Consider the following 12,169-nt stretch of genomic DNA (forward strand, 5'->3'; position numbering starts at 1 on the left):
TACCTGCTCTGCTAACAGTCTGACTTTGTAGACAGGCACCTCAGTTTAGCTGTACCTTTTTTAAAAAAAAAAAACAAACTTCATTTTTGTAATTTAAATAGAAGAAGAGTACATATCAACTTGTGCCTTAGAAATATACAGCAAAAAAATCACGTCTGTAAAATCAATCAGGTTTTTTAAAAAGACACAATAATTCTAGCTTTCTAAATTTAAACACAACAGGGAAAATGTTTAATGAAATTCTGCAATGTGAGAAACTTCCGCTGAAAGATTGTTACATCTGAGCATATTCCTGTTACAAACACATAAATATTGAAAAAAAAAAATGAAGTCCTGAAACAATTGACATTTTGTGTTCTGAAATCAATAGTTGGAGATCCCAAGTCATTTGCTCCACAGAATTTCCACTGCAGAACTGTGTATTAAAATACAATCACCTAATTTCCCATTTAGCATGGGTTTAATAGTTTAAAAAGGAACCAAATTCTTTGCTGAGTGTATTTAATTTGTTCACATATATCCTATCTGTGGTTAAAGATCACATCTGACAGTTTTTAAATGATTCTTTTAAAACAAAAAAAAATTAAACAGCAGCTTTGGGTAACAAAATATGGAACAGTTACATGGACATAACGTACAGTGGTATAAAAGAAACCCAACAGTTTTCTGGTGAAAATATTCTGAAGACGGCAAATAAAACGTAGGCATGTAGGAATGATCCTGAACTAAATAACTGCGAATTAGAAAACATCAAACAACATAAAAAAAAAATCTTGAATATTTGTATAAAAGAAGCAAGGATTCAAAGTGCAGGTGCTCCAGCTTTCATTTTAACATAGTCAGTAAATTGATACAGGATAATATATTATATAGAGTGACAGTATTCTCAGTAAGACTTTAAAACATTCAGTTACATTATTTTGCAGATTTTTTTCAGTTTACATTATCTCTACTTTCCAGTGCTGTAAATGAAGACATAGGCAATACAGGTTTTTCATTTCTTACACTACTGAAGATATATGATTAGGTTGGTGGTAAAGGTTAGTTTTGCGAGCTGAATAATATTAGCTACGCTGCAGATCCAGCTATAGAAGTACTTTTATACTTAATGTTTAAAAACATCTTTTCCACTTTAAAAAAGGGATACTCCCAATCTGTTGAGAAACCTGTCTGTAACTTCCTTAAGCAAAGAAAGGCAGGTCCCAGGAAATCTCTCTGGAGGATGTCTTTTATATATTTAAAACCACAAAATCAAAGCACTCATTAAAACCATTAGCCTCTTAAAAGAAAAAAAGACAGACATCCCCCAGGGATGCTGCATGGCATTTACTTTTCTTTCAGGTCCTATACAGATTGAGTGTCCCCTTTACATTTTAGAGAGCTCTCGTTTCTTGTCAAGAATCAGGCCTTTTTGACAGGTCTGTTTTAAAAACGTACACAAATATCTGTCATTCCATTTAGAGTTACAAATTGAGAACTAATCTTTACCATTTTTACACTGACAGCAGGGTTAATAATTCACACATTTCACTGACAACTGTATTTTTTCCGTATGTTGAATAAAAGGTGCATTCCTGTAACATTTCTCACAAAAAGTGATTACAATTCAGGGGAGTTACATCTCCACCCCACCATTTTCACTTTAGTGAAAACTATCATGTTTTAAAATACCAGGACCTGTGTCAGGTACTAATAAATATGTAAAAAAAAATTTAAAACAAGAGACCCCGACTGCCCTTTCATCCCGACATAGTAGAGATCTCATAGTCACTTGTGGAAGTTATTGGCTTGCCCATCATCCGTATGTTCTTTGCATTAGTAATTCTAGCCATCATGGATGCAGGCTTGTCAAAGTACCTCACCAGCGCTGGTTCAGTCAAGAGGGAGGCTAAAAATTGCTCAAAGGTGATGGCCCAATCTCTGTCAATGCTAGTGCTTCTACGCAGAGAAGTGTTGTGGCTGCTTTGCACCAAAACCGTATCTTCACCTATGTCCTCACAGTGAAGCTTTTCCTCCTCATGCGAGCCTGCACTCAGTACTGAATAGGAGGACATGGAGCTGTCATCTTTAGTATCATCATCAGAAATAAGCATGGAAGAACAAGCTCCATTGTCCCTGGGAGAAGAGTCTTCAAGCTTAATGTCTTCCATCTGTGCACTCAACGCGTTATCAGTGCAAACTGTCTCCTCCTCATTAGCAAAGGATTCATGCTGGTCAAAATCATACTGCTGGCTCCCCTCCTTCTTCTGAAACAACATGCTCTGAATAGCTTTGCTGCAGTTGTTACTGCTACTGTCTGTATTTTTTGTGGGCTGAACAGTGAAGAGCTTACCAACTTCACCAATCTCCAAAAGCAAACTTGTCACAGCAGCAGTGGCATGGTATAGATCTTGTTCATTGGGATCTTCACTGAACATGTTGTACATGGTCTTGCACAGTTCAATAAATTGCCCCTAAGTATAGAGGATAAAATTAATTTTAATTAAAGGAATGGCAGCACATATAGTCTTTGAGATTTGGGTATAAATCAGTTTAAAGAAATGTATGCGACACACTGGAGATCAAGTAATTCATATGATGAAGTAAAAGTTAGAAGCAGTCTAGGTATTTTAGAATATTATCGAGTATTCAAGAAAATTATGTATTTCTCCAAGACATTTCCATCATTGCTGGATTGAATTAATTATTCTCCACCTCCTAAGCTAGTAGTTTCCCCTGCCTTAGCCTCAGGCAACAGTGGAGGAGAGTCAGTGCTTCTGGTTGCTCATTCAGCATTACCCTTCTGACCAGAAGAATAGTGGCACCAATCTTAGTTCTCACCAAGCCATAACGGAGAGAATTAAAAATGGAGCATTTGTCCTACAGGACTCCCAACAACATGAAGGTGTAGAGGAGGACCAGGCACCATTGAGTGTCAGGGTAGCTAAAAATCAATAATTATAAATATTAATTTAAAAAAAATCTGATTTTTTAAATTTAAATTAAATACATTTTTCTTTTTAAAAATAGTCAAACCACTGAGCTGGTGGAAGTCCTTGACTAACCACCTGGAACTAGAATTTGCTGAAGTGCTAAACCAGTTTTGACAGCAGTAGCCTTTTCTGCAGATGCAGAGAGAGTATTTTCTTCATTTTAATTTATTCAAGTAGTTCAATTCAATGTCTAGTCCACTGGAAGTTCAGAAATTGATTCTGAGTTGGTAAGGCAGGATTATTTTCCCTTTACCAATCTATAAATAAAAACAAGGTGTGAGAGGACGACATCTACTAGTTCTAAAAATCTTAAAGGACATTGTGACCAGAAACTTCAGTTCAATCACTAACTAGAGATAAAACTTTGTTTTCATTAATTAATTAAAACTATCTTAATATAGTGGATACATAAGGATGGAAAAGTAAGTTTATCAAAACATGCTTTTGCATTTAAAACTAACTGGTTTATTAAACAATTTTAAAATGCTGTTTTAGGGCATTTTTAATTCAATTCCAATTTCCATCCAAATGCAGCTTGACATAACTCATGAGTAAAAAATTAACCATCTAGTAAATAAGAAAAGCATCATTCACCATTTTGTAACATAAAAAAAGTAAAAATTAAGAATCTGATTTAAATGTGTTTCCAGGGTTTTCAGAACCGACAGCAGGGGTAACTTAACTGTTTCACTCCACGTGGTGTCAGGAATAAATCAAGGGGAACACAGCAATTCTGTCTGATAAATGATTAATGCAAGTAAGTGTGCTTTATCTAAAACTGCAGTTTGAGATTTAAGCACACACAAACATAAGCAAGAGGTTTAGAACATCCCAGATATTTACCTAAAATCTGAAACAGTATTGAGTAATTAACAATAGGTATGCAGTGGCCAGTTGCTCACCCGCTGGGGAGGAAAGGTGTTACAAAAAATGTCTCTCAAGATGACTTCAGAGGACTGTTCCAACATACACCATATTAGCTAGTCTTTTATAACTTCTACAAAACACATGGGTCATTATAAACCCTACTAAATCATCACTTTTCCTAACTTTTAATAAACTTCTATATCAAAGGCGCTCTGACTCAAGGTCTTCCATCCACCAAGGTTTTCAGTCTCACTTTTTGACTTGATTTTCCCCTCCTCCCATTTTGATTAGCAGAAATTGCAAGCTAGTTTTGATCTTGCCTCTAAAAGCCTGCTTTCCAATTAAATCTTAACTATGTGGTGTTCTATTTTATTAATTCATGGTGGCTGAATGCACATAATATGGTTGCAGTTGGCTTGATCACATTCTGGGGTACACACACCCCTCAAATCCAGGGTAACAGTGTGTTAGGCCACATAAGAGCTTAAATAAATGAGTATGGATATAGAATATTCTTCTGGTTAGCTAAAGGAAGCACCATATTTAGTGTAAAGACCATATTTAATTGCAAATCAACATATTTTAATAGTTACCAACCAATGAGAATCATCTTTTCTTTAGGAAAATAACTAAAAAAAAATATCAGGTTTCCTGCTTGCTGGTTTAAATCATGATTTAAATTGGTGATTTTAATCACTTTGATTTGAAATTTAAATCAATCTTCCCTATTGATTGAAAATGGTAATCCAGATAAACAGTGGCGTTTCAGTCTTTAAAACAAAGTAATCAGATATGGAGGAAATATATTGCATAAGTCCGAAGAGGGAATAATTAGAATTAATGGGATGAAAAGAATTGTTTAGGCTCTATGAGTGTGTGTACCCTGCAGCTGGGAGCATGCTTCCCACTGTGGGTCAACAGACATGCGCTAGCTCTGCTTAAGCTAGTCTGCCAGCAGCAGCAGCAGGTAATGCAGTCACCCAGGTGGTGGCTCGGTGAATCCGTACCCAAGGCATTGGGCAGGCTTGTACTTGGGTAGCTAGCCCAAGTCGCTGCCTGTGCTGCTGAGGCCACACTAACTCAATCAGAGCTAGCGCGTGTCTGTCTGTCCGCACGGGGGAGCACGCCTCCAGGTGCACTGTAGACATACCTTTAGACTGTGTAATCCTCTCCCAATGGAAATGGCAGAAGTCTCATCTCTTTAAAAAATTAAACATGGATTGGACAAACTACAGGACAATTTACTGTAGGGAATAATCCTTCACTTCCCCCTAGTGAAAGGAATAGCTGCCCAACAAGGTTATGTCTCTACATGTAAAACACTACAGCGGCACAGCTATGCCCTGTAGCGCTTCAGTGTGGACACTACCTGCAGAGATGGGAGGGCTTCGCCCATTGGTGTAGGTAATCCACCTCTTTCGTAGACCTAGTGCTGTGTACACTGGGGATTAGGTCACCTTAACTGCACCATTCAGGGTGGAGATTTTTCATACACCTGAGCGACACAGATAACTTAATTTTCTAGTGCAGACCAGGCCATAGTCTTTACAATCTCGAACTTTAGTGGGTCTAAGGAATGAAACAGTCAATCAGTTTTTCCCCTCACAAGAATTTGTCAATAGAACACAGGGGATCATTATTTTTGAATTTCTGGGATTGGTATTCTCCTTCCAAAGCATCTTTTTTTAAAAATTCCACAGACATACATGAAAGATATACCATTTATTTTTATTTTGTAACAGAAGTTTGGATGGCCTGACATTGAATATTACCAACCTGCACCCTTTGTTCCCACCATTCCTCATCTCCAAATAGCCATTCTAATATTTGCAATATTTTTAAATCAAGTTGTCATATGAACCTGCAATTTGAATACTAACATTTGCTCAATCTCCTATATATTCATTTTGGCATGTGACCAAACTTCTAGTGTTTATGAAAAATAACTAAATGTCGACAGAATTTACCTGATTCAGTTTGGGTAAATCCTTTGCATTCTTTGCTTTGGATTTATTCTCTTGACTCCATATTCTCAGGTAGTTTCGATTTTCTTGTGAGTTTTTCTTACCTAATGTCAGTGAAATTGGCCAGAAAAGAGGAAGACAAAGTCCATCATGAGGTCCTGCATTAGCATTTTTTCTTTCTTCAAAAGAATTAATCTTTCAAGCAGTAAAATATACAGAGAAAATATGTACCTTTGTCTGGTTTCAGGCTCACTGTAACAAACCCATCGTCTGCCCCTTGTTTGTTCCTGCTGTCAAGGCCAACAACTATTGGAAAATATTTACAAAATGAGAGATTTATTGTAGATTCAGATACGCATGTGAACTGTATTCATGTTTACAGAGCAAAACAAAGTAGAATAAGCAAAGTTTTACATTTATGAAAGGACACAGTCAAGAACGATAGGACTAAACCATGACCATTTTTGCTTATTTTTACATCCGCTTACAACTTCCATGTAATTAATAAAATAAAGACATGTACAAGGACCATCTTTGTGTACAATACAATGCCCAGGGCCATGATTAAAGATTCCACCAAATAAATATCACCACCATCTGCTTACAGTGATAGCCATATGATAACTTGAATTTATAATGTACATCTAATTGCTTCTCATACACTCTATCCACTAAGCGATCTCCCAGGAGACCACTTCTAATATTCCAGTCAATCATCAGCTATAGTTTCAAACAACCTTCAGAAAAAAATGTTTTCTTCTTTTCCCAAAAATTATAGAGGCCCAATGTGCATGAGGGGCAATATTCAATCCTCAGACAGTGACAGGCACTTCAGGGTTGGAACCAGGAGCTTTAAACCACTGGAAAGGAGAGATTTCCCCGCTTCCTAATGGGGGACACAGCAAGCTTCAGACTTCAGAAGTTGTTGTATTATAATGTATTAAAAATATATTTTAAGTAGATTTTAGAGGTTTCTTATTATAGCTTCTCTCTTCATCCAAGCTCTGTACAGGGATACACGTGATATTTCCTAGATTCCAAGGCCAAAAGGGACCATTGTGATCTCCTAATCTGACCTCTTGTGTAACACAAGACACAGGACTTCCCCAAAATAATTCCTAGAGCACATCTGTTAGAAACAAACATCTAATCTTGATTTAAAAATGATCAGTGATCTAGAATCCACCACAACCCTTGGTGAATTATTCCTGTGGTTAATTGCTCTCATTGATAAAAATGTACGCCTTATTTCTGATCTGAAATGGTCTAGCTTCAACTTCCAGCCATTTTATAAGCTGTTTTTTTAGGCAGAAGGATCTAAAATTTAATAGCAACAAAGGATGAACTTTTAAAGGGTCTCAGCATTGGCCTAAGTCAGCTCCTATTGACTTCACTGAAATGTCCACTCAAAGCATCTAAAGACCCATTAAAACACTGCCAAAATGGTTTATCTTTAAAATATGACACACATGCAGATTAAAGAATGCATTCTATGTTATGAAATTTCAGAGACCCTAATTTCTGCAGCTGCTGTTCCATCTTCAGCCCCACTCTTCCAATAGCATTGGGTGCTGAAGCCACTGGAACCAAATAAATAAGATCTGCAGGCTGGCAGTGAAACCTCTTCCGCAACACACAGGGGACGCACAGGCACTATGCTCATGTCTATCCCCAGTCAGCCCTTGTGAAGGTTCTGCACACCATGGAGAGATTATACCTTATAGCCAGATACAGCCTCTACTCTCTCAGGATACTGTCCACATGCATCAACACATTTAAACAAGATTCTACTCCCTTCACAGCCTAACATACTAATTTTGATCCTTCACAAAGTCAGACATGCTGAACCTGTGACTACCACCACCACCACCACTGATGGCATTATCCTCAAGAGTAATTCTTCATTACAGCATTGAAGGGAGGCCTTATTGAAAACACAGACATCTTCAGATATCACAGAGAACAAACACTAGTCTTATACATTTCTTTTTGCATAGAATATTTTATTTCTTCATTTTAATCCAATGAGAAAGTAGCCATTTAAAAGTAAGGTTATTAGTTAACAAGTATTTAGGGTCTTGAACACTGAAAAGACAAGATAATGCTCTTGCAGAGAAAAGTCACCTACCATGTGTATACTCTGGTGTGATGTCTTCAAAAAAGTACTGAGTTGCTTCAAAAGCAGAGTCTGGCTCTTCTTGCTCAGGAGATGAATCTGTGTGATGAGAGAGAGAGAAATTACTGCACTGTTTAATTAGAAAAACAAAGTAGATTTGTGTCAGTGTAGAGTTTCACATTTTAGAAGCATAGTAACACATAATGAGGCTAACCCCACTTAGACAGGATAGTAAAAAAGGCAAATAACCCCTCATGTTTCAGAGAGAAGCCAACCACTACCTGATGTAGTTAGGAAGAAGCTACTTCTGTGGGCAGATTATTTCATAATTGTCCACTAAATGGATTTCTTGTACCTTCTTCTGAAGATTCTGGTACTGGTCACTCACTGGGAGAGACATGCACTAAATGCATCACTGGCCTGAGTCACTAGGACCTTTCTGACCTATGTACCCTCAAAGTCAAAGCACTGGTCTGCTGTGCAAAGTGCAAGTAAATCGGTCTTACACAGGAGATCCCTGTAGTCTTAGGGAAAGGAACTGTCTGCTTCTTTAGGGTGCAAAGCAGTTTCTCTGACAGGTACTTCAGCCCATAGGTGGTATGAGTGGCTGCTGTGGCTCCCTGCCCCTATGGGGGAATTGGCCCATTGATCCAGAGTATTGGGTCTTTGCCCCTCCCCTTCCTGCACTACATAGCTGTCATGAGAGAGCTATTCCAAAACACTACTCTGTGACTCTCAGTGGTATGGATTCCTTGCACCCAACCCCACCTCCCCACCTCTCTAGTCACCACTGCAGAATAGAACTGTGGCAGTTCTGTTGTGTTTAAAGGATTCCATCTTTCGTTCTAATAAGTTCTTCCTGGGAGAAAAACTGAATGCTTTGCTCATTAATAGAGAGGCACTGAATATCCTAACTTGTGTTGTGCACCTGAAACTATTTCTGCATCAAAGGTTTGGCTTGTGTGCCTGTGTAATTGAGCTTCTCAACTCTAGAGCAGTTGGGATATGAGCTAGGTACCTTAATGAGGGATAAGACACCTATCAGTTCATCACTTGGATAGAGGGCAGTCCCCTCTCTTCAGTGGATACATGTTACTCGCACCAAGCCAGACTGCCTGCGCTTAGTTTGGGCCTGGCATGTGTATTAGGAAAATTGAGAGATATGTAAGTTTGACTCCCACACCCACAAACTCTTTTAGACTTACACTCACACTACTGATGCATCTAAACTGGTGTCGCTTACAACTCCAAGAGATGGCTCAATTGGGTATAGTGCTCTATCTTCTTAAAGGACTCATCTCTCCTCCCACCCCTCCTGACCAGACATGCCAAACCCGCAAAACAAACAAACAAACAAAAAAACCCACAGAAATTGGGCTTGTTTTTGGCTTAATTGGCTTGTGAGTTGCTTGTTGGCTAGTTTTTGGCTTCTTTTTTTTGATCTGCTCCCAGCAAGCAGGGGTAAAGGGGGGGCAAGGAGGGGGGAAGAGAGTCAGGGGTGCACAGTGGGCCCACCACAGTCCCAGACTGCAAGCCAGGGGGGGATCTAGTCACAGAGTGTTGGGGTTCTTAGGGATTGGCTTGTTTTGGCGTTGTTTTGAAATGGGATTAGCTTGATTTTTGGCTTATTGTGAACGTCGGGGTGCTTATTTACCCCGTGAAAGTTGGCAACTGTGCTCCTGACTAGTAAACAGCTGTTTATTTAGACTTTCCTGTATTCTCTTAGAGCCTTACTTGGCCTTTCATCCCTAAACTTTTCTTACTCTATTCATAGAATCAGAACTGGAAGGAACCTTGAGAGGTCATCTAGTCCAGGCTCCTGCACTCTGTGGCAGGACTAAGTATTATCTAGTCCATTCCTGGCAGGTGTTTGTCTAACCTGCTCTTAATCTCCGATGGTGGAGATTCCCCAACCTCCCTAGGCAATTTATTCCAGTGCTTAACCACCCTGACAGTTAGGAATTTTTTCCTAATGTCCAACCTAAACCTCCCTTGCTGCAATTTAAGCCCATTGCTTCTTGTCCTATCCTCAGAACTTAAGAAAAGCAATTTTTCTTCCTCCTTCTTGTACAACCTTTTACATACTTGAAAACAGTTATCATGTCGCCTCTCAGTCTTCTCTTTTCCAGACTAAACAAACCCAATTTTTTCAATCTTCCCTCATAGATCATGTCTTCTAGACCTTTAATCATTTTTGTCCCTCTTCTCTGGGCTCTCTCCAATTTCTTCACATCCTTCCTGAAATGTGGCCCACAGAACTGGATACAATACTCCAGTTGAGGCCTAATCAGCGCGGAGTAGAGTGGAAGAATTACTTTTTGTGTCTTGCTTACAACACTCCTGCTAATACATCCCAGAAGGATGTTTGCTTTTTTTGAACAGCGTTACACTGTTGACTCAGATTCTGTACATCTGTGTGAATTCTAAGCAAAGAGTTTATTCCTTGCTTGCTGGAAACAAAGTAGGCCCTCCATAGCCTATCACAGGCTGGAAGGGCAAACCAAGTGCTCTCATTTTCACAGCTACCAGGACTTTCAGCTCTGTGGTTAGTTTTATTTGACTTGTAATTCAATAAAATTGTGTCCTAAATAATTTGAGCAACTAAGAGTATCTTCATTCAAGCTTGCCCCAGAGGCAGTACATATTAGAGACGAGGGGCTCCTTACGTATCTTCCAGCACTCAGGCATCTTCAGCAAGGTACTTAAGCAGGTGTGTAACTTTAACCACATGCAGCCAGTGGGACTACTCACACGCTTAAACTTATGCACAGGCTTAGGTACCTTGCTGACCTGGCTTCAGACAGGACTAGTTTCTTCGATGTGATACCCACAGTGAGTCAGTGGAATTATACTACCCAATTTGATGGGCACAACAGCAGCTACTAACACCCAGGAAAACAAGCAAATGTCTATAAAAATGGCCCATTTATTATGAGCAGAGCAGAAGACTGAAGTATGCATGAAGATCCCTTGGACTCATGGTGAGGTGAGGACAGCAGCTCTTCTGTTTGACTGCTTCATGAACTTACTATCGAAAGGAAATTTCACTCTCCCATTTTTTAGCTGGGAAACTAGGGTTTTTTAATTAGGAAAAGAGAGATTAAGGAACTATATTCCAATTTTCTATTTTGACTGAGAAATCAGCTATTTTAAATGTCTTTTACTCACCAGGCAATACATGCATTTTATAGAGCAGCTTCAGTTTCTCTGTAAGATCTCCATGACATGCTGTACCTAAACAATATCCCATTGAACATATTAGTGTTATTAGCAGCTTCTATCAGAAGAGTTCTTAGAGATTTACAAACATTTATGAATTAATCCTCAATTATCCTGTGAGGTAGGTTTCCTCTTTGGAAACCAATGTTAGTGACATCATAATGTTATTCTAACTATAATTTTAATGTTTGTAACTCTCTAAATTCCGTCTGTTTATATTAAACTAGCGCCAGTCACAGTCAGAATAATATCAGGGTTTCTGACAGACTGGTTCACCCTGAGTAATGGACTGTATTGCTCAGGTTAATTCACTACTATTGTATAAATTCTCCTTACTTAGCCCAGAGACAAATTCACGGAAGTTGATTAGAGAATCTCCATTGTCATCCAGCAGTCTGAATAAGCGTGCAGCTAGCACATCGGAGTGAGTCCCACATGCCCAAGGAAAGAGGAGAGCAAACATCCCCTTGAACTGCTCAAAATCAATACGGTACTGTTCCAGATATGGCAGGCTGGGGTCATGACGGTCAAAAGCATTGCTGTTCCCTCCCCAGTAGCAGCTAGTCAGATGTTCTGCCTGAACAGAAGGCAAATGCTGTAAGATTACCACTGTTTCTGTAAACAGCTCAACAATATCACCAACACTAAAAATAAATACATTTAAAATAACATTAGCATTTGAGTTTAGCAGATTCATTTCTCACCAGCATTGACATTTCTTAAAAAAAAAAAAGAAAAGACTTCCCCTTACACAGTGCAATGTCAAATTCCTTTATGAAGCAGAAAAGAATCCAGCTCTGCTCCCCAGAAAAACAGTAGTAAAGATTTTTTGGTCAAAGAAGCGAGATGTGACTATATATACACACACATACATACATATACATATACATATATACACACACACACACACACACACACACAGAGATGTGATACGCTCAATCTTGTTTTTTTCACAGCTACATATTGTTTCAAGTTAGGAAAGTAGCTGATTACAAGATACTTGTAAAACAGAATTTTGCTGTCTTTAGTTT

General features: G+C 38.6%; 1 protein-coding gene across 3 annotated transcripts in view; it reads right to left on the reverse strand.

Annotated features, from left to right (window-relative positions):
* Positions 1-204: 204 nt before the first annotated feature.
* Positions 205-12,169, reverse strand: part of TBC1D9 (TBC1 domain family member 9) — a 79,782-nt gene continuing 67,817 nt past the window's right edge. The window contains exons 16-21 of one of the 3 annotated variants that reach the window (XM_007062820.4): positions 11,475-11,715; positions 11,088-11,153; positions 7,932-8,018; positions 6,035-6,109; positions 5,807-5,907; positions 205-2,453 (exon numbers count right to left, since the gene is read on the reverse strand). In XM_007062820.4, the coding sequence (XP_007062882.2) occupies positions 1,740-2,453; positions 5,807-5,907; positions 6,035-6,109; positions 7,932-8,018; positions 11,088-11,153; positions 11,475-11,715 (1,284 nt within the window). In that variant the 3' untranslated portion in view covers positions 205-1,739. Of the gene's footprint in view, positions 2,454-5,806; positions 5,908-6,034; positions 6,110-7,931; positions 8,019-11,087; positions 11,154-11,474; positions 11,716-12,169 lie in introns of those variants that run through there. The other 2 variants (XM_037897258.2, XM_043545725.1) reach the window with 2 other exon arrangements.

This window comes from Chelonia mydas, chromosome 4 (assembly GCF_015237465.2).
Source record: "Chelonia mydas isolate rCheMyd1 chromosome 4, rCheMyd1.pri.v2, whole genome shotgun sequence".
Lineage (NCBI taxonomy): Eukaryota > Metazoa > Chordata > Testudines > Cheloniidae > Chelonia > Chelonia mydas.